This window comes from Pantherophis guttatus, chromosome 1 (assembly GCF_059756535.1).
Source record: "Pantherophis guttatus breed Tessera chromosome 1, ASM5975653v1, whole genome shotgun sequence".
In the NCBI taxonomy this organism is placed as follows: Eukaryota; Metazoa; Chordata; class Lepidosauria; order Squamata; family Colubridae; genus Pantherophis; species Pantherophis guttatus.
Genome location: NC_142063.1, coordinates 273,545,045 through 273,568,345, shown reverse-complemented (window position 1 = coordinate 273,568,345; position 23,301 = coordinate 273,545,045). Strand labels below are relative to the sequence as shown.

Genomic DNA, 23,301 nt, shown 5'->3' with positions numbered 1-23,301 from the left:
TGCAGCTGAATTCCCATCTAATCAGCTGCTGCTTGGCTGAGAAATTTAATTTAAAGTTAAACTGATTCCTTTGAGATGGGGGGGGGAAGGACCCACCCATCCTCCCCCCCATACCTAAAATTCAATTCTCTCATTCCACCTGGACTCAAACATTGCAAGCATGTTAGATACACTCAGGCAACCAAACAACCACGAGGCCATGGATTCAGTTACTCCCTCCTCCCAGGAAAGACCGAAAAAAAGAATCTATGGACTACATAGCTTAGTAGCTGCCAGAGCCATTCTTCCCTGGGTTCGGAATCTAAAGCAGGATACACCTGGAGAAAAGGTGGAGAAGAGATTCCTGCGGAATTCCCAGACCGAAAAACTGAAAAGACACCCAGGAAGAGGAGAAAGGACTTTTTTTTTTTTTTTTTTTTTTGCCGCTGCAAAAGTAAACCATTTGGATGCATCCAGGTAGCCGCCAGGAGCCGAGCATCCCTTGAAGACCTATGAGGATCAGGGTTTACGGAGCCTATGTCTTCAACTGCAACCTGACTTCACTGGAGGGGGGTGGGGTGGGTGGGAAGGTGGGAGGGGAATTTGCAAGGAGGGGCAGACAAAAATCACCACCCCCCCACGCACACACACTCTCCTGCCCCTCCTGAGAAAGTGGTTCTCTCCAGGATCGCCAGACCTCTCGTTGAACCTTCCCCATCAGAGGGCGGGGACTCCGCGGCGGGGTGGGAGTGGGGGTGGGGATGGGGTGGGGGGAGGAATGAATGAGGCGGCCCCGTGGTTGGTTCGCCCTCGCCGGCTTTCTGTCTCCTCGGCTCGGCGGTGGCCCTGGGCTGCCCCGCGTCGGAGAGGGCGTTGAACCGCAGCCTCGCCTCGCCTCCGCCCGCTCGCTCCCCAGCCGCAGTGGCCGCTCCTCCGCTTCATTCCGTCTCAGCGGAGGGCGAAGCGAGAGGCTGCTGCTCCCGCCGCCTTTTTTTTTGCGCGCTCCTGACCCTTCTTTCCGAAGCAGCAGGTTCCGGCGTTGCCTGGCATGGCCGTGGTTTGAGAGCGGCGTGGAAAGATGCTCACGGGGAGGCAGCACCACCACCACCAGCAGCAGCAGCAGCGGCCCGGCGGCTGGGACCGCTGCAGGGTCAGCGAGAGACTGCAAGCCGCCCTGGCCGGCCTCCAGGAACTCCAGGTGCTGCGGGAAAAACAGCGGGCGCTGGTGAGCGAGGCTTTGGCCATGCAGCGCCCAACCGAGGAGAGCCAGGCACAGAACAAGGAGCAGCGCTTGGAAGCCACCCTCACCGCCCTGAAGGAGCAACTGGTAAGGGAGCCGCTGCGGAGGCTCCTGGGTTCGCGGAATGCCCTTGGTTTGCGAGTGGGTTGGGGGGGGGGAGACCCGCAACGCGCCCACGACACGCGCGGCTGGGCTGTTCTTTGGCCAGGTAGGCGCGCCCCGGCTGGCTTTCGGGGTAATGCAGGGCAGAGACTTCTGTAGCCGGCAAGCTTTCGAGGGAGACCGCCTGGCGGAAAACCGGCGGGGACCTAGTCGGTCATTGTTCGCTACTCCTGGTTGTATGGAGCCTCTCTCCCTATTCCGTCGCTTGCCATGCAAAGTGTCCATTTGTAGATCCTTCCTCCCCCCCACCTCTTCCCCCCAAAAAGGATTGCCCTTGCAAGAAAATCCATTATTTCTAGGCTGAACGAGGAGGAAAATCTTTCATTCTTGTTTGAACAGAAGGATTTCGAGGGAGGTATTGTTAACAGCCTACCTTTGCACGAAGTAATTGTATTTTAATAGTAAGTTTCCTCCCCCACCTGCAGTCTCTCTCTGCCCAGTTGCACAATATTTGTCCTGATCTTCTTATTTAGGCTTTATCTGTTAGATCCGTACTATATAAATAGAATTTATCTATAATGTAATATACACACACCCCCTATTTTAATGGTAACCATTAAAAAAGGGAAAGGCTCTCGGATATGTTCTAAAAGAAGAACAGTGTATGTTCTCACATGTTCAGAAAAGGAGTATATATATATATATATTTATGTCTGCATTTGAAGTTAAGAATATTCAAATTCCCCAGTGTAATAATTTATGATAAGGGTGCATTATTTAAATTAGAATCCAATCTCTCAAAATTGCAGTCATATAATAACCCTGGGGCGGTCCTTGTTATCTTCCTTCCCAATCTAAGAAGTCTTTAAATATTGTGTTTTTCCAAGTAGTAAATGTATAGCAATTTAGCCACAATGTGAGATTGTCATCCATAACAGCGTGCTTCCTGTCTGTTGCATTTTTTAACCACAAATGTGAATTCTGTACAAGAAAATATTGAAATAACTCTTGAGTATAGCGGTAGGGTTCCATTAGCTACATGTTTTGACTTGGATCTTGCAGACTCTTGATGTCAGTGAGAAAGTACCCATGGGTAAGTAGACTTGGATGGTAAATTGCCCCTTTGATCTACTCCACCCATTATTCAGTATCTTAAAAAAAAAAGTTTCAGACTGCAATTCCATGGGCATTTGCAAGTAAGTCCTACTGTATTTAATAAGGAGAAGCTCACAGTCCAAGCAATCGAGCAATCAGACACTACTAAAATGGAATGTGAATTTTGTCCCTTTCAAGAAAAGGACATGGCTATCCTTTTATACATGTGAGGTGTGGGAAGGGAGCGCTTTTGTTCATTTGATGCTATTACCTCAACAGGACTGAAATCTAAGCACAAACAGCATCCTATGAATGCTGACTCAAAAGTAAATGAAACTGATTGGGACTTACTGTATATACAAAGTTACCTTGTGAAGCCTTGCTGAAAATTATGATTTATAGGGTTAAACTGGGTTTATTTCTGAGGGGATTAGAGGAGACTGAGCAGAAATTATCTCTTTTTGGGGGATGTTTTAATTCCCAATCTTTTTATTTCTTCTTCCACAGCCATACATTTAATTTAATTGAACTTTAAAGCCATTGTTTGCTTGTTTTCTAGTTATTCCAAGTATGATTTCTGAGTAAAAAAAAAAAAAATTAAGCTCATTTCCCATTCCACATTCTAATTAAATTTTATTCTGGTGCACAAAATCCACTGGGATAATTCCAGATCATGCTTGCATTCTTTCAATACAAGTAATATTATTTGACTTCCTTTCCAGACAAATATATTTTATTGATAAAATAAAGGTAATTTATCCACAGGAACAGCAATCAATGTCTTTCCATGTAGACAACTTTTTCTCTACTTAGCATAATTATGTGTGTGGGGATGCATTTTTAGTGAGGCGTCAAACAGATGTTCATATTTTGTAAAATATATCTGTCTTGGTATTTGAAGTATGGAGAGTTATGATAATTGGAAAAATTAGGAAGCAGTTCACATCATTCTGAAATCAGCCATCAAGCTGCTAAATGCAAACGTCACCCTTTGCTCTTTTCAAAAAAATAATAATAAAAAAATACCTCACATTTTAATAGACTGTCTGGAGATTGATCACAATCTCTGATTCCTTGAAGGTACTACACAGTATTCCAGTGTAGGGACAATCTGCACATTTTTAAAATAGAAAAGAGGATTCAGAGTAATCTAAACTTAATTTGACTATAACTTCTAATGCAGCTTTTTCCAGTGTGCTGCCTTTAGATATATCAAAATTATAAACTCCAGTATATTCAGCCAGTCTGGGCATAAAAGGCGGGCAGATATTGTCAATCACATTGGATATTTCTAAACAGACAGACTCATTCCATGAAAGAAGATAATTTCTTATCCTAAAGAAGTGTAAAATAGCCTTTGGAAAGATCAAGTCACTCTCAGCATAAGAGAACACAGGGTTATTCTGAAGCAAAGCCATTTTCCTTAGCATCAAGAAAAAAAATTAAAGTATCTGCTGTGTCATCAAAATCAGGAAATGCCTTTATTAATATCAGCTAAGAATTTAAACATTTGTGGGTAAATTGTCAAAATCCCTGGATCTCTGAGATGTTACAGCATGCAGAGGGGAAGAGGGTGGGATGGAGTAGAGAAAAGGCACAATCTTAAATGGATTAGTGTCTATCCCTAGGTGTTGTCATGCAGGTTTTGGGTTACATTTGGAACTATTGAGAGAGCAGTCAGAAATCAAATTCACTTTGTGTCAACTTTCCTATCTTGCTTCAAATAAAGTAGTGAGTCAGACCAAGAATATGGGAACAAACCCACCCAGCTGTTGGGTCTTTCAAACAGGTAAACAAGACCGTGTAAGGTTTCTTAGTTCTTTTTCCCCCTCAGGTTTACTTATCTGAAATTTTATTTGTATATTTAAACTTCATAATAGAGTGTAGCCATGGGAATATTGTTAGATTTTCAAGTTTTGTTTTATAAATGATATTTATGTACTATTTTAGTATAGAATTTCACATTACTTCACATAGATTATTTCTCTCAAGTAATTTTGTTCAGTATTATGATCATCACCATATGATAAGTGATATTGAAAGATTACTTAAATTGATGACCAAAACAATATAAAATATATCTCACTTACATATATTCTTTGTGGTGTTTCCTATATATTGGGGCTAACACAGTGGAGGCAATGAACCTAAGTGCTTTGTGTTATTGGTAAAGTCAACTAGTTCATATAATCCAGCTATCTTAGTCTATTGAACTGCTTTGGGTTCTTACCTACCCTCTCTTTCCATACATAAGCTACAGGATGGAATGGGATTAGTCTATTAGAAAAAGTATCTTTTCTTCGTCTCTCATGTATTGTTTTCAGGTGTTTGTGGCATAATAGTCTGAATATCTCTCAAGGTGTTTCTTTGTAACCTTTTAATTGGTTCTACTTTGCAATTTGGAAGAGAAACACCCCTTCCCCTGTTTTTACCTATTTAGATGGAATAGATTGAATTTGTGCAACAACAGCTTCTGTTGTTTCTTCTCTTTTTAAAATATGGAATGTGTTCTTGAAGGAGAATTCAATCAAAATGTTAGAGACTTCAGTCTCTCCAATCTTGGTAATTACACACTTCAGTAAGCATTGAGCTAATTCAGAGCTCCAAGATCCCTCCCTCCTTATTGGTGTTAGACATGGCCATTAATTATCCATCAGGTGTGACACATGCAAAGAGTATTCACTACAAGTGAGTAGCTTATCAGAAGGCATTGGGGAGTGAAAATTGACTTTAACCTTCATGAGATGCTTAAATCCTACCTGGGAAGGTTTGAAGCCAGCATATTTCGATTAGAGTCAAAATGGCAGCACAGATGTACTGGCAATCTTTTGATTACCTGCCATTGATAATATTAGCTGATAACCCCCACTATATTTTATTTAATGCCAAAGAAAATAAGAGTTAAAGCATTTATTACATGCTCAATGCTGATGGGCTAATACAAACTCCCAATGACCTCTATCTAAAACAGAGTGTTCCTATTTGAGTACTTTAGTTTATAATAGCTCATTCATTCCATGTGCATAAGATTTGAAAATGGATGGTTAGCTGAGGAAGATTGAGCAGAAAACTGAGAAAGAGGTTGAAGGAAAAAACTTCACGGTGTTTCCATTATTGGAAAGCTTTTATGTATCAGTAGTCCAATGTTTTGCTTGCTTCTGGATTCAGGTCAAGGTGGTGTTTATCATAATTAAAGCCTTTTATGGAATTGAACTAGGCTGCTTGAGAACTGTCTTATACTTATTTCATTGACCCATCCCACTCAATCTGGGAGGGCATGTTGCAGATCCCATTGGCTAAAGAATTTCAGCTGGTAGAGTCTAGGAAAAGAGCTTTCTCTACTATTGCCCCTCCTTTATGGAATATCTTGCCCCCAGAGACAAGGCAGGTCCTATCCTCCTGGCCTTCTGGAAGTGTCAAGACCTGGTTCTGCAAACTGGCATGGGAGAGTAAGAGTAGCATGCAACTTTGGAGATGGTTGATGTATTGAGGGCACTTCCTCTGCCTTTTTAAAATATTAAACCACTGGTGAAATCCATTTTTTTTTAATACCGGTTCTGTGGGCGTGGCTTGGTGGGCATGGTGTGGCTTGGTGGGCGTGGCAGGGGAAGGATACTGCAAAACCTTCATTCCCACCCCACTCCAGGGGAAGGATACTGCAAAATCTCCATTCCCTCCCCACTCCTTGGGGAAGGATATTGCAAAATCTCCATTCCCACCCCACTCTGGGGCCAGCCAGAACTGGTATTTGCCAGTTCTCTGAACTACTCAAAATTTTTGTTACCGGTTCTCCAGAACCTGTCAGAACCTGCTGGATTTCACCCCTGCATTAAATCTCTTTAAACCCTTTTTAACTTTGTTTTGAATACTTGGGTTTCTTTTTTAACTTATAAATCTCCCAGAGTCACTTAGATGAGATGGGTGGTGTAGATGAATTTGATGAATAATAAAGAAATTAGTATATTGAGCATTATTCTAAAAACACAAAGAGGAAACTACTAACTTACAGACTTTATCAAACAATCTAAAGACATCCTGATCAAAGTTATCTATATAGCTTAAGGCATCTGAGAGTCTCAAAGTTCAACAGACATCTTTTCCTAAAGCACAGGTAATATAATCCTGCGCAATTTAGAAGCATGTCACACATAGTTCGAAGGACTGACTATTGCAACAGATTTGACTTTCCTTCCTGCCCTTCCTGAATAGTAATCAGTTTATTTCAGCTAAACTCCTACTTTTAATACTTGTGTCTTCTAAACAAGTAGCCTTCTAGTTCAAGTGTGTCTAGTCTCCACTCTGCTTTACCATAAGAAGAAAAACAAAATTAAGGCTGCTTCCCTAAACATGGTTACCAAATCCCATTATATGTGCAAAAAAGCATTTAGTTTTACCCAGGGTTGAAATCCAGCAGGTTCTGACAGGTTCTGGAGAACCGGTAGCGGAAATTTTGAGTAGTTTGGAGAACCAGCAAATACCACCTGTGTCTGGCCCCAGAGTGGGGTGGGAATGGGGATTTTGCAGTATCCTTCCTCTGCCATGCCCACCAAGCCACACCACGCCCACCAAGCCACAGAACCAGTAGTAAAAAAAAATTGGATTTCACCACTGGTTTCACCATAATAACTCTGCCTTTATTTTGATGGAGTCACAATGTTTAAAGAACACAATATTAGAAAATATATCCAGCTAAATGAGTCATCCATACAGGTAACCTTCACTACATTCTACATTGTAATTAAGGGATGAGTTGGCCATCTAACTTAGCCATCCAACATTCTCACAGTTGTAAAACTTACCTAGCACTTGCCAGTAACATTCTTTGGGAGACAACAGTGTTAAAAATAGGAATTTAGCTGAAATAATCTGATTACTAGACAGCAGATAATATTCAGGAAGAGCAGGAAAGGAAGTCAAATCTGTTTGCCCTCTGGGCAATAGTGAGAGCACAATGGCCAACCTTTCAGCATTGAGATCCTTATGCCTCTATAGATTTTGGCAGGCACTTCAAAACTTTACAGCACTGAAAGGACCAGTTATTCTCGCTGAAATTCCATCTAACCCTAAATGAGCTGGCCATGTGCTCTAGAAAAAGTAAAATGGAGCTAATGTCAAATGTCTTCAGTTTTTAATGGATTGCCTGTATCAGAAATATTTCTAAGTGTCTAAGGAAAGAAGTTTCGTGTGTGTGTTGTTGTTGTTAGTTTTGAAAAATCATACTTTCATGATCTACTGCATAATTTTTTTCTCAGCTGATATTTTAAAATCAGTTGCTAATGCTACAGGTAATATTTCTGCTTTGAACTTATCCCCACCATTTCTGTTTTTTCACTAGGCTGCTTCTCTTTGTCCTATTCTAAGCTTTTATACAAAGGCCTATTTCTTTTATCTTTTGCTTAGTGCCTAATAATTTGAAATGATTTATTAATAAAACAATAATATCTTGATTGACATACCGGAAAATGTATTTTCTAATGTTATTCAAGTATTCCTTGCAATTTTGTTTGCATACCTCTCCACCATGCGTTTTGTGGTAGAATATTTTGAAGGGCAACAGCTGGGAAATATTAAAAAATTAATACTATCTTCCCCCCCAAAAAAACCCAGATGAACTAGCAATTTGGAAGAACCTAAGCTCTTAATAACATAAGGTGCTCTAATTAAGTCAAACTTTGGAGGAAAACAAAGCCTTATAGAAGCCTTCAATGCAGAGTGCTTAACAAACATGTTGAACTACAACTCATATAGCTCCATTCACTACAACAAAAGGTCATGTTGGTAACTGTTTTGGAAGGAATTAGTCCAGTATAGGTGATTTATGGAACTCTTGATGGGAATTCCAATTCCTTGTAAGGATCCTCACTCCCAAATTTACTGGGCCAGATGTATCAGGCAAAGCCCTACTTGACTGGAGCAAACAGTTTTTTGGATCATCAAAAAAAAGTGATCTCAAATGAACAGTTTGAGCACAAAAAATACAAATACACATCAGGAATGGATGAGAAGTATGAAGCCAATCAAACACTGATGAAGCACACCAGGCTTCATGGTAGGAAAAGTTGGAAAAGAGGAAAGGGTTTATAAGGCCAGTGTAAATAGTTTCATACTGGTTAAAGTGCTGTAAAATTGCAAACAGATCCTGGTACAATAAATTATCCTTGAATACCTGAGAGTCTTGTGAATGCTTTGTGGCCTCTCTGCCATTAATCAGAAACCACAAAGGGAGGGATTGGCTGGCAAAACATTAATCATGAAGCAATTAATTCCAACCATGAAAACAAAATTCAGTTACTTACTTCCTGAAATCAGTAAAGCCTAAAGCTCTTTCATTCCTTTGCACATCAGAAGAGCAGTGCTTAGACATAAAAAAAATACATGTATCGTGTTAGTTTGGAATGCTAGCAAGAAAGGCTATGTATTTGAATGGGTTGTATTGTGATTGGTGCCATTGTTAAGATTACTGTAGGTCTCCTAACGAAACCTGCAGGAAACTGCATCTCTTGTACAATAGTATGAGGTTGCTAATAGCAGTATAAATCATCTTGGAAACTGCTTATTGAACAGAGAATCCATAGAGCTAATGCTCTTGCTGAACAAATGCACCTGGCCATGGAAGAGGATCCTGCTGCTCAGCTTAGCAAAACACACTTTGGAAGCCCGTTAAGCACACATTTACTCTGCTATGTAGGCCACTGCAATTAAGAACTCAGCTTTTATCAGACTGCCTGACTATATGGAGGTTATTACTCATATAAGTGTCAGGGTAAGCCACAACAAATATCGTACTGACATTCATGTGGACCTAAATAGAAGCCATCTCCAGTCAAAGCAGGAAAGAAAATGACTGCACGGGAATTGGGATGTTGGGGGTGGGTGGGTGAAGTTTCCCATTTGTCTGTACACCCTTTCCACATTAGTTGCCTGCATGTAAGCAATCTGGATTTCATCTGTTAAAAATCTCTGCAAAGTTCTGAAGCTTTTGGTCCCTCCCTCCCTCCCCCCCCCCTCAGCTAAGCTTCTAAGATATATTTGCTGGCTAAATTTGTAAGGTTGGTAGGGGGTGGAGTAGTAAATTAGAGAGGAAAGGGGGAGTTAAATTAAGTGCTTCCTAACAAGCCACTGCTGTTCCAGATGTTACTGCTGCTTTGCACATGAGTGAAATTTCAAATGATTGAAATTTCTGAGTTTACTGCCAATCATTTCCAGCAATCATTAATTCTACAGTAGTAGAACCGAGAGGTTAAAAGTATATGTATTTAGCTTTATAAGCTATGTGAAAAAACAGACATTCTAAAGCAGAGTTCCCCAACCTTTCTGGCTTTGCAGATGGCGGGGGAGATGGGGAAGGAGGGGATGGCTGGGTGGGAGTGGTGGGAAAGCCGCATGCATGCACTCACAAATGGAAAACGTGCATGTGCTTACCTGCTGCTTGTGAAAAGGGGATGTGTGCATACTCGCCCATCGTTTCAGGCAGCCCAGCTTTGAACAGCTCACAGCCCACCAGTGGACCATGGTCTGGGGATCTAAAGTGTGTTCTATTCCTAGTCCAATCAACAGCAGACTTTTTGGGATAGTATGTTTATTAAAATTTTGTTGATGTAAATCCAGGATTTTCCTCAATTTGAATAGAACATTTTTGTTTTAGAGAAGAGAATTTAAAATAATAATAAAAAAAGCCTTAAAACAGTTTTACCTTCCAAAGAAGCCAATATGGGAAGCTGTTCATCTAGAAATATATTAAGCAAGTATTATTGACTGTAAGGATATAAAATTAGTAACTCTGGGCTTTCTCCAGATTTTCTGAAATCAGTGGAAGCCTTTCTTAGCAGCTGAAAGGACATTGAAGGGCATGAATGAGGAAGAATCCGCATAATCCATAAACTGGAATTAGTAGATTGCTTAGGGAGGAGAAAAAGGAATATTTTGGTATCCTTGTGCCCTACATCACAGAAGATTTTGGGAGTGTCTCTCTCCAGTTTAAACTGCCTATTTATTTATTTATATTTATTTATCTGTCTGTCTAATTTATGTATCACCCTGAGCAGTGTACAGTGTACAGCTTCAGATATTTTGGTTGTCACCAAGATGGTTCCCCCAAGTCCCTGAGTTTCTGAAATGGTTTATTAATTAAAGACCCACACAAGGTTCTACAAATAGAACTTCAAAATGTATTAATATGAATTATTTGCATGGTCCTTCCATGCTCAGTTTTACCATCAAAGTCATCAGTTTAAGCTCTCATAGAATCCAGTCAACATATTGTGACTAGAAGCTACTAGTTTCCTATTTTGTTCTGCCTTTGTGCTATTTCTTCAAAGATCAGATTAGTCCTAGAAGATGGGAATGTTGAGTTGGTCCTACAGAGCCAACAGAAACTGACCATCTTCTCTTTCCCCTATGAACAGTCACGGCTGAGGAGACAAGATGTGGGACTGAAAACTCATCTGGATCAATTGGACCAGCAGATCAGTGAACTGAAGTTGGATGTCGGCAAAACTTCCATTGAATATCTTGATAGTGATAGTAGGCCCAGTTCAGGTAATTGGATTGTTTTTCCTTTTCTTCTGCTATGAACATTTTAATTTTTTTTACAGTGGCATATATAGTAAAACAATGATAACTCAAAAGACAATCCATAAAGAAGAACTTTATTGGTAAGGAACAGACTTGCCATATGTCCCCCTAACTTCCTGTACAAGCCCCTGGGCCCCTGCTGACTCTGCTCTTGAAATTAAGTGAGAAAATTGGCTATTTGGTGGGGCACCATGTTTAGCCAAATGAAGAGCAAAAGGAGATCTTCACACTTACCTCTTCACTCATCCAAACTCTTCCACTTCCGTTAGCACCATTCTGTCCCTTGCCTTCCCCTTGCTGCATCTTGGAAGTGATAAAGGTGGATTGATAATCAATAGTAAAAACACTGAAAGATGAGATGGTAATTTATTACAATATATATATATATATATATATATATATATATATATATATATATATACACACACACACACACACACACACACACACACACACACACACACACAAAAAGGTGGCTTATTTCCTAAATTTCTGTTTTTAGCGTTTTGACTCTTTGAAGCCTACCATCTTTCAAAAAATGAGATCCTGTGTTCAGGATTGCTGTTGTGCATATTTTGCATAGAGCACCAGTCTTGCTTAACCTGGTGCCCTTTACAACTGTTGAACAATATTTTCCATAATTTTTCCAGCTATACATACAGCTGAATGTTATAAGAGTAAATAAAATTTCCATAAATATTCTCCTTGGTCTATTATGTAGTGTGTGTTTTTTTAGTTGTGGCTACTCTTCAGATGTTTGAGAACTACTTGCACATTATAGATAGTCTGTTTGCTTTCAAGGAACTTGTTATCACCATCCTGATCACAGTTAGAAGTAATGGCAGTGACTGCCTTTGCAACTCTTCCTTCTTTATATTAAACAACAAAGCTTAAGGAGGCCTCTGGTTCTTTCTCAGGAGGAGACTGGTTAATAAATCCTTCATGATTCTGTAAGCCTAACTTCGCATGAAGTAGACTGACCATAGGTTCAGTAGGAAAACAAGCAAACTGAAAAAGAAATGGTTTTATGCTTTATTTTTCTTCTAGATGGACAAAGCCATAGTTAATTTTTTTTTACTCATACTAAAGTAAATGAAGCAAACCATGGATATTTCATTGTCTTTACCAACACAGGAAGGGAGACCGCAAGCAACCTGTAAAAGTCATAAAGCACAAGTGGGCATTCTTACTTTAAACTGTGTGTGATGTGTGAACTGACTCACTGAGATTCTTGCCAAACTTTTGTTTTATGTGAACTGGGAAAGAGATAAAAAGGAGAGTGAAGTTTAGGAGGCTATAAATATCTTATGTCTAAATCCATAGACATGGATGTTCTGTCTAAATCCATAGACATGGATAATTATGGATAGTGACTATTAATGTTTAATAGTATGTTACTAAAATACAGGTGCACAACCTGCAGCCTCCTGGAAGATCACTTAGAGCCCCACAGAAACCTGAATGTTGTTGCTGAATTTCAGTGATATTGAAATCTCCCAATTGCCATTGGTACATCATCACTCAAACTATTCCTATCTCCATCTCCACCATTCAGTCTTGGTTTCATTCTCTTTGAAGCTACCAACCCATCTCCAGTCTTCCCCTTCCTATTTGATCCATTCCTTTCTACTTTGGCTTGTGCCTTTTGCCTTATTCTTCCTTTGGAGGTTTTTTTTTAAATTTATTTCTTTTTCCTGACATCTGAGACAAAAAGCCAGTGGTTGTATCATAGCCAAGTCTTTTATACTTGGTTGTCCCAGTAGATCTGTCATCCAGTTAATCTTATTTTTTTTCCTGTTCTTCTCTTGCTTTTTGTGGTTTTAAATGTCTACTATGTGAATTGGTTTTAGTACAATTGTGAAGTAGATGGCATTGATTTTAAGATGATGATCATTCAAATAACAATTATGCTCTGCTTAAAATAAGCATAGGGAGCAAATAGAAAAGGCAAATCCTTCTATGGATAGGAGCTGTCTTTTTCAATTCATTAAACGAATACAATTAATGCAACTGTAATAAAACAAAGCTTGTTTCTGTGCTTTAGCTGTATCTTTCATTTCATTTCCACACCATTTCTATGGGTTCTACTTTTGCCCATTTTAGAGCACAGGCTCAAAATGCTTTTCAATCTCCTGGAGCTTCCCTCAAAACTTGCTCACCTGTGTATGACAGTTTTGACATTGCCAGTCAAAAACATAACTCTTCAGACTTTTCCCTCACTGACAGATTTTTAATGAGAAAAGCCAGAAGCAGTGAGAAAACTTGGGAGGCTTAGAACTATAAGACCAGAAAGTCTAACTCACCATTGCAAAATTTTGTGAATGAGGGACAGCAGAAATTTTGTCTGAAAGCACCTGGTTTTTTTTCTCTCACAGTACTCTCATCTATGAAATGGAAGAGAAGGAAGTGCTCCAACTGAACCTTCTGCTATGCAGTTTATTTGTTCTCTGTAAACCAGGAATTTTTTTTTTTGATTCATCAGGTTTTTATGATCTGAGTGACGGTGGCTCCTGCTCTCTGTCTAATTCCTGCACATCTGTCTTCAGTGAATCCATTTCCTCCTCCCATGCCAGTTTGTTACCAAGTTCTCAGCTCTCCAAAACCCATCTTAGCATCTTTGATTACCGACCTAAATCTGCAGATGAAACCACAGTGCGCACCCAGTTCCAACAGGAGGGACCTCATAGCAGTGATGGATGCCAAAGCAAAGCTTGCCTAGATGTTTCAGGCACTCCAAGCAAGTCCAGACCAAGGCCTGTCTCTACTGGTAAGTATCTCAGGTTCTTTAGGTCTTGATTAGAAAGGGAAATAGCTTTCTTTTTATCCTTGCTATTATTGATGAAGATGGCACATGCTATTTTGTATTGAGGCTGTAGTCATTTAGTCTTTCATTCTGAAGAAGTAACAGGATGTTGCTGAAGCTGTCCTGGATTGGACAGTGTGGGAAGTTCTCTTGCACATAGCAATATGGACAGATTTAATTCACTTAAAATCGCTATACTTTTATCAGACAGATTTTTAATCAGTTTAGCCTCTCTTGAAACAGCATGGTGTACTGCCTGAATTACTGTCTGGTCTTCAGTTTGAGCCAGGAGCTTGGAACTTCAATATCCCCACTCAATAGCAACAAAGATAAACAAAGCTTGCGGCCACACTGCATAGTGCAAACTGTTGACATGTTCCTATGGTGTTCACATCATGAAATACAGTTCTCAATCTTAAGCCAGTTTCATCAAAGCAGAATGCTTTGAGTTGAGCTTAAGTCTGATTGATTTTATAGACATGATTTGCCATTACCTTTCCAGATTTTGTGCGTGTGTGTATGTGTATTCCTGCTCTCATTTACTGTGTCCTTATATCCAAAATAGGGATGCGGTGGTTCAGTAGCTAAGACGCTGAACTTGTCAATCGAAAGGTCGGCAGTTCAGTGGTTCAAATCCCTAGTGCTGCATAACGGGGTGAGCTCCCATTACTTGTCCCAGCTTCTGCCAACCTAGCAGTTCGAAAGCACGTAAAAAATGCAAGTAGAAAAATAGAGACCACCTTTGGTGGGAAGGTAACAGCGTTCCATGTGCCTTTGGCATTTAATCATGCTGGCCATATGACCACAGAGACGTCTTTGGACAGCGCTGGCTCTTCGGCTTTGAAACGGTGATGAGCACTGCCCCCTAGAGTCGGGAACAATTAGCACATATATGCGTGGGGAACCTTTACCTATATCTCCAAGTGGTACTAATTTTTGCTTTTTCACTGAGACTCTTTTGTCTCAGTATCTTGGAAACTGCAGGTACTTTGAGTCTGTACTTAAGAACCACACAGCCCATAACTTCAATCACACTGGAGGAATTTTAAAAACATTCTGTTTTAGATGTAAGGAGAATAGCCGATAAGAGGTACACATTGGTGAGATATGTGTACCTATTGGAGATGAGCAAAGTTGCGTTTCTTCTGAACTACTTTGGAGGTCATTTAAACCTCCAGGATTGTGCAGGAAGTACATAAAGTTAGAGGGGCTGTTCAGTTCAGAGTGTTTGCACTAAGTAACTAAATGGTCTTAAAGGCACAGTTTCACTAGAGCTGAGTAAAGTGCCAGAAATAATAAAAAAGGATGCATAGCAAGAAGAGGAAATTTCTGTTTCTATTACATTCAGCCTTTCAACTTACTCAGAGAAAACTGGAATTAATTAGTTACTGTATAGTTTTTACCCACTTTGCTCTGTGAAAGAAATAATACAGCTGCTGCCCATATCAAGAAACTTCTTCCAAAATTGGCCAATAGTGTCATGAAATGGAGCTATCTGGGCATGCTTCTTGTATCAACTAAAACATTTAAACTTACATAGTTACACAGAAGATTTGCCTTGTTTACCTCCTTTGCCCCTTGATTTCAAAATGGAATTTGAGCTTCACAATCTTGAGCATAAGGAAAGTCAAGAAAGCAGTTGGCCTGATTAATTCTAAGGAGATGTGACTATCTGGCAAATGAAAGTCGCTCAGATCTGCTCTGACTTGGACTGTGACTGAGAGGCTGGTTCTGTGGTGTGCTCAGAGAGGAGTTTGAACTGGTGACTCCTGAAGAATGGACAGGATTCTCTGTGAGGTCAGTTCAGCCACCTTTATTGGACTCAGGCCTCTGCTGGGTTATGAAAAAGCTAAGGAAGTGAAAGGAGGCAGTGGTATGCTCCCTACTCAAGAACCCTTGGACCAAAAAAAAATTTAGGTGACTATTGTTCTGTCTCCAACCTACTCTTTCTTAGGGAAGATTGTGGAGAAGATAGTTGGTCTATAGTTGATAAAAATCCTGAAGGAAGCAGTTTATCTAGATCCATTTCAGTCAGGCTGGGATTCGTATGGAGACAGCCTTGAACATGCTTGTTGATGACCTATAGAATAGAATAGAATAGAATAGAATAGAATAGAATAGAATAGAATAGAATAGAATAGAATAGAATAGAATAGAATAGAATAGAATAGAATTCTTTATTGGCCAAGTGTGATTGGACACACAAGGAATTTGTTTTAGGTGTTTATGCTGTCAATGTACATAAGGAGAATAAAATACATTCATCAAGAATAAAAAGATACAACACTTAGTGATAGTCAAGGTTACTAATAAGCTATCAAATCGTACTAGGAAACAAATAAAAACAATATAATTGAAAGATGCAAGCAACATGGTAATAAATGGGAAGAGATAGATACTAGTAAGGAAGAGAATAGAAGAATAATAGTAATACAGTCTTAGTAAATTATTTGACTGTTGAGGGAATTAGTTGTTAAGCAGAGTGATGGCATTCTGGGAAAAAAATGTCCTTATGTCTAGTTCAGAGGTCAGCAACCTGCGGCTCTGGAGCCGCATGTGGCTCTTTCACCCTTTTGCTGCGGCTCCCTGTCACTCAAAATATGCATCACAACCGCCAATGTGTGACACCCGCTGGCACACGATTTATTGAGCTTTTCAACCCCTGGTAGGCCAACCATGGATACATCCAAGAAAAGAAAAGTTTTAGAAGAAAACAGAATGTTTAATTCAACTACATATACTAGTTTTGTGGCTGCTCAGAAAATAGTCAGGCACAGGAAGGGTTTTGTGGCTCCCAGTGTTTTCTTTTCTGTGGGCAACAGGTCCAAATGGCTCTTTGAGTGTTTAAGGTTGCAGACCCCTGGTCTAATTGTTCTGGTGTGTAGTCGTTTTGAGGGTAGAAGTTGAAACAATTTATGTCCAGGATTGAGGGGTCTGTAGATATTTTCACAACCCTCTTTTTGACTCGTGGCATTTGACTATGGTGGAAGCAGAATGCATATGCTGCAATGCTGCAGCCATTCTTGTTGTTCTTCAATGGATTTCAATACCATTGACTATGGTATCCTTCTGGGACAGCTCTAGGGGTGAGAAATGGCCGGGGGGGGCATTTTTAGGGGCTTCCTTTTGGGCTGGTTGCTGGATGTTAGTTGGAGAGGTTATTCCCTAAGCCCCTCCTTTGTGGGGTGCTACAGAGTTTGACTCTCCCTTCCTATTCCCTTTTTCTACATGAAACCACTATGTGAAGCTATTTGCTGGTTTGGGGTTCATTATAAAACCAGCTAAGTGAGGCTATATGAATGGATGGAGGAGGAACCATCCAGGACTCAATCCTACCAAGACTGAGTTCCTGTGGATGTTAGCTTGTACAGAATAAAGATGACATTTTGATTAAGCTCCCTTATCTTATCTTATCTTATCATTTTATCTTATCAAAATGACAAGAGGTGAAACATAAGTAAAGGCCACAAAAAATGGTAATACTCAGAAGAGCCTTAGATAGACACATCTATAATTCACAGGTGTGTAAGCAGGGGAGGGGGTACCACACAATCACATCTGCGGGTTTACTTTATTATAACCAGTCTTGATAAAAGTAATTTTAGCTACTATTTGGCGGAATTGATTTCCTGGTCTGGTCTATTGAGGCTGACACAGGACCATCTAAATATGGGGAGATTCCATCTTTAACCTTGAATGGAATAACATTTCCCCATTTAAGAATAGTGTACAATTGGTGGTCTTCCTAAATACACAGTTCCTGCTCCATCAGCAGGGGACAGTTATGGCCAGGAAAGTGCACAAATTCATTTGATATGCCAGCTGAACCCTTTCCTAGTTTGGGAAGCTTTTGTACATAACCTAGTCACCTCACAGCATGTTTACTGAAGTGTGCTGCTTGTAAAGATCACTCAGAACATGCAATTAGTCAAAAATCCAGGAGTACAGGCAGTGATGGCCATGGCTCAGTATGCCCATGTGACATGAGTGATTCAAAATGCTGGCTATGATCCATAAAGTCCTTCTTGGCATTGGGCCTGGTTACTTGAAAGCAGGGTGGATTTGATTTAAATCGAGTTGATTTAAATCACAATTTAAATCATGATTTAAATCATTAGTAAAAAAGCCTTGATTTAAATCAACTCGATTTAAATCATAATTTTTAAAGAGCAACTGTCATCTCTGCTACTCCTTTGACCCACTGTTGACTCACCGATAGTCCCAGTGTTGCAGAATATACAGCCTCATGCTACATAACTAAGCTCCATTTCATGCTGAATAAACTAAATTATTTAAATAGAAAACTATCTTATGATAGAATTTTACCCCAAAAGTTTTTTATTAAAATAAATTCGATAAAAATAAAAAAAATCCGATTTAAATAAAAAAAAAATCCGATTTAAATAAAAAAAATCTGATTTTTTTTAAAAAAATTTAAAAAAAATCATTGATTTTTTACCCACCCTGCTTGAAAGGGTGCCTGATAAGCAGCCTGCTGGATTAATCTGACAGAATCGGCACACTCCAGGTTTCTTCATTTAAGCTCTGCCATCTATTGAGACTCCAGCTGCATGTCTTCTCCACATGGCAGCTGCCTTCTGGAGTAAGATCTAGACAGTTTCCATATTGGCGGCATTCAAGAGAACCTTAAAACCCTTGACTTTTCTCCCAAGATCTGAGTTAGTTCTTTGCTGACTTTATGATATGTCTGTTATTGCTGACTTGATTCACCCCTTTCTTTGCTGTTTTATTTTGATTCTGTACTTGTTATTTTTCTCTTATGCTGTGAGTCACCCAGAACTGATTAGAGCTTGGAGGCATCCAAGTTGAATAAGTTAAAATTTAAAAAAAGAATAATAAAATAATATTGAGTGAGACATAATACTGTATGCATGGCAAAAGATGAACTAACCACTAGAACAGTCATGGCTAACCTTTTTGCCATCACATGCCAGGAGGGGGGGGCGGGGGAGTCACACGCATATGTGCCTACACCCATAATTCTATGCGCCCTGCCCCTGCGACGCTCCCCTGCTCCTGGCACGTGATGGCCCAGTAGGCCCATTTTTCTCTCTCACCTAGCTCCAGAGCCTCTCTATGATTCTGGGGAAGGCGAAACCGGCTCTGGAGGCTGGGGACAGCAAAAAATGTCATTTCCTGTCCAACCAGAAGTTGGGAAATGAGTTGTTTCTGGCCTCCGGAGGGCCTCCGGGTGGGTGGGAAAGCCGTTTTTGGCCACCCCAGACTCATAGAAAGGCTCTGGAGCCAGGTGAGAGAGAAAAACGGGCCTTCCCCATCACCCCCCAGGCCCTCCGGAGGCAGGAAACAGCCTGTTTCCCTACTTCTGGTGGTCCCAGAATGCCCGAAAATGCACGCACCGGAGCTGAGCTCACGTGCCCACTGATATGTCTGGGGTGGCCACCCCAGACTCATAGAAAGGCTCTGGAGCCAGGTGAGAGAGAAAAACGGGCCTTCCCCATCACCCCCCAGGCCCTCCGGAGGCAGGAAACAGCCTGTTTCCCTACTTCTGGTGGTCCCAGAATGCCCGAAAATGCACGCACCGGAGCTGAGCCCACTGTGCCCACGTGTGCCACAGGTTCGCCATCACGGCACTAGAAGATCTTGAACACAGGTTTATTCCATCATTACTATTCCTGTGGAATAATGAATGTTTGGGGAATGGGTGTTTATTTTATTTTAAAGATTCAAATTTATTCATTGCATTGTGAAAGCTTATATTGGTGTGTGCTGCAGTGAGCCAGGACAGGATGGTTTGTCAAATGAATTCCACAAATCATTCTGAACACAGGGGCTTTGTCACAAATGAGGAGGATCTATGCTTGGATGTCTCCTGGAAAACAGAGGCATGAGCTTCATACCTAAGGAGGAATCTTTTACATGGAATGCAATGGAACACTTTGCTTTTGTGTCATGCACAAAGTTCATTGATATCAAAAGGAGCATTGTGTCATTGCCTTGTATTAATGCTCACTTAAAAGGATGGAAACACCAAAGATGTTACTTTCTTGTTAACTTTTTTTGTGGAATTCTGTCTTCTCTTCAGGTGACCTTGAAAGACTCAGCGTGGTGGATGCCGGATTTCCAAAAGTCATTGACCTCAAGACCTCTACCCAGCTTGGTTCAGGAGGGGAAGTCCAATTTTATTGCATGGACCCCAAATACCAAAGCAATTTGGTCTCTAAAAGTGGGAACGATGTGTATCCTTATCCTAGCCCCCTTCATGCTGTTGCTTTACAGAGTCCCCTTTTCTCCCTGGCAGAAACAGAGGGCCGCCCTTTACTTAAAGGTGCACCTCATCTCATGGGACACAGCTTGATTAAGACTCGGCCACTTGTGGAACTCAGGCCAGGGGGTTATATCAACAAACTGCTGCAGCTGACACGCAGCAAAGGAAACTATCCTGCCAGCTATCCTGCCGAGTTCAGTGAGAAAGGTCCAGCAAAGAATCAGCCACTCACAATGCTCCAGAGACTCATTATTATCCCCAGTCCTGGTGGAGTGAAAATTAACAGCAGCAGCAGCATCCAGCTGGAAAAACAGGGGGCCCCACTGCTTTGCAATAAAGGCGATGCGAAGCCACCAAGGGACGTGCCTGAAGGGGAATGTGCCAAACAGCCGGAGACTGTGCATTGCACGAATGTAGAGCAGGCAGCTTCACTGGCTGACACAGAGTCTTCCCCAGCTGTGAATGGCTGTTATCCCACTAAGCCATCTGTGTGGGACTCTCCTGTCACTGAGGCTGGGGAAAGCAGCCTGGAACGCAGCTCTTCCTGCTCACCGTTTGGAGTTGATGATTCCAACTTGAGCCTCCCAAACACGTGGGTTGCTTCAGCCAAAAAATCTCACAAGAAATCTCCGAGAGCCATAAAGCCTGAAGAACCCGAGTCTGCGCTCCAGGAGGAGTTGGTTCATGCCAAGTTTGTCCCTACCGAGTCCCATCAAGTTCGAGTCAGGTTTGCCAATTCTAAGGTGAAGCCTGTGAAGATGAAGAGGAGGAATAGTGAGAAGATGCTGAGGCCGGGCAGGCAGGTGCTTTATATGGAGAAGCCACATGGGGTTCACCAGCTTGCTGCCAAGTTGCCTCTTGAGTGGAGTTTGTCTCAGAGACAGCTCAAAGGGAGGCATCTAATTCGGAGGCCTACCTTTGCAGGGGAAAGCACCGGGAGATCTTGCTCTGAGTCCAGTCTGTATCCTGTGCCATTCGGGATCCCTCAAACACTATCCAGATCCGAACTCTGCAGAGCATCTGCTAATGCCATGTATTCTCTAGAAGCAGCTTATTCTGACCCAATGATTAAAAAAAAGCAGCGCAAATGGCAATCCACAGTGGAGATCTCGGCAAAAACCCAGGTTTCCAGCCTTTCTAGCAGCCTTGCCTTGGGACCACCAAAACAGGGAAGGAGAGCTGGGATTTTGCGTACTGTAACCATGAGAGCCGAGTCCAAAAAAAGCCTCCCTCTTCATCCAGGGGCCTATGCCAAAAGTGAGTCTGACCATTCAGAGTATTCTGCTGAATGTGCATCGCTTTTCCACTCCACCATTGCAGAGACCAGTGAAGGAGAAATTAGTGACTATACAACCAACCGCTTTGGTGACAGTGAATCCAGTGATAGTGATTCAGAAGAGGGCAGTAGCAGCAGTGGCAGCAGCCTGACTCTTGATTATGTCGACGAGATCCATGAGCATGAAATGATCTGGCCCACATCTACGGGCAAGCAGGCAGCAGCAGCCGGTCAAGTCTTGGCCAAGCCTCTACCACCAGTGCCCAAACTCTGCCGCATCAAAGCATCAAAGGCTCTCAAGAAGAAAATTAGGAGATTCCAGCCTAATTCCCTGAAAGTGATGACCATGGTTTAAAAGGAGAGGAAGATTGTTCGGTCAGCTGCTTGTGTCCCCGTTTGCAAAGCCAAGGAAGATTGGTACTGTAAAGGATTCTTGGATCCTAGATTTCAAGTCAAGGTGGTTGTTGTTGTTGGGTTTTTTTGCATTTGTTTAATGCCTGTCTAAATGACACTGTGTTCCTTTTTCTGTTCTGTAAGTGTGTTTCTGTGGCTTCATACCTACCCTACTTCATTCCATTCTAATAGCTACTAAGTGTTTAGATTATGTGTCCCATTCATCCAAGTCCTGATGAATTGAGGGAAGAATGCATAGCCTATAATGCATGGGGGAGATTTCCCAAGGTTGGCAGGTGTGTTTGTCTATGTGTGTAAGATTGCTTTCTTGCCAGAGATGGCACTGCAACGTGTTTCTTGGAAGATCACTCATTGTCAAAAGAGCTCACCTTCTCATCTTCTCTTTCTCCATGGTCATCCATATTAATGAGCAGCAAGGCAAGATACGGATTGAGAAAATGAACAATAATAATCATTATCAACATGGCTTATTCAGTAACACTTGTCCGTTCGTTTCAGTTTTCTGGGGTCAGAGAGTTGTGCATGGCTCAGAGGAAGGTTTGGATATGATTCTTGGCCATTTCTAAATTCAGAAGGTTAAATAATGTTCTACAATATAGAATACCATCTTTTGATATTGAGATGTTTGCATCTTCTGGACTGGGTAAACCACCCCCCAAACTGTGCCACAGCACATTACCAGCTCAGATTTATTGCAGGCTCAATAAATGTTATGATCTACAAAGGTGTAAAAAGCTGTCTCACTTTATTTAAAACAAAGGTTTTCCTAATTTTGTTCAGAGGCTGTTCAGAGTTACTTTGGTGACCAAGCTTTTTCTCAGTGGATATGTTCGAAATGAATTGGGTGCTACATGATTCATAACACTCGGTCCCTAAACTGCTAAAGCCACATGTGTTCCTGGTGTGATTGTATTCTTTTTAGAGGAAAAATACTGCTAAATGCTGCATTTAAGGATTGTGCTTGAATTCAGTGCTGCAATTTCTTTTTTAATCCACAGATAAAATGCATGAGCAAATGCACCCAAACTGATGTGATAAGTTTAAGATTAATATCCTTGCTTTTTTTCTAACTGATGGAAAGATTTTAAAGCACTTCTCACCCATGTTTACTGTGGATGAGGTTTATCCATTCATAAAATGGGTGTAATTGGTAATTAATAAGCTATAAAGCACTAATATGCTAGAACTGGGGTTTTCCATGCTGGCTAAGGAATTCTGGGACTTGAAGTCCACAAGTCTTAAAGTTGCCAGGTTTGGAGAGTCCTGTGTTAGAAAACTCTACCACACTTTCTAGTTGTCTCTTCACTCTCACCCTTCACAAGGATGTTACAATAATATTCCAGTTTTCTTTTTTCCTTGGGCAGGTGATCTACTTGGAAATAAAACACATACATCTATATACAGAAACAACACACTTTTATTTTCTGCAAAAAATATATACTTGGAACAGAGGGGCAGGTACGAAGCTGGGAATAAAACATAGTGCCAGAATTTGGTACTTTTCTTGATAGCATGCCCAATTCCTGTTTGTGAGCACAACATTGGGCACCCACAACACTGATTATAGCAGT

At 41.0% G+C, this 23,301-nt stretch overlaps 1 protein-coding gene across 2 annotated transcripts; it reads left to right on the top strand.

Moving 5' to 3' along the window:
- Window positions 1–399: 399 nt before the first annotated feature.
- On the top strand, window positions 400–22,464 carry DACT2 (dishevelled binding antagonist of beta catenin 2). Of its 2 annotated transcripts, none has more exons than XM_034428426.3 (4): window positions 400–1,306; window positions 10,822–10,954; window positions 13,473–13,757; window positions 19,858–22,464. In XM_034428426.3, the coding sequence occupies exons 1-4, from the start codon at window positions 1,058–1,060 to the stop codon at window positions 21,669–21,671; spliced, it is 2,481 nt and encodes an 826-aa protein (XP_034284317.2). In that variant the 5' UTR covers window positions 400–1,057; the 3' UTR covers window positions 21,672–22,464. The 2 variants fall into 2 exon arrangements, with proteins under 2 accessions (XP_034284317.2, XP_087739046.1); XM_087882920.1 differs by having other exon boundaries at window positions 789–1,306; window positions 13,366–13,757.
- Window positions 22,465–23,301: the final 837 nt, after the last annotated feature.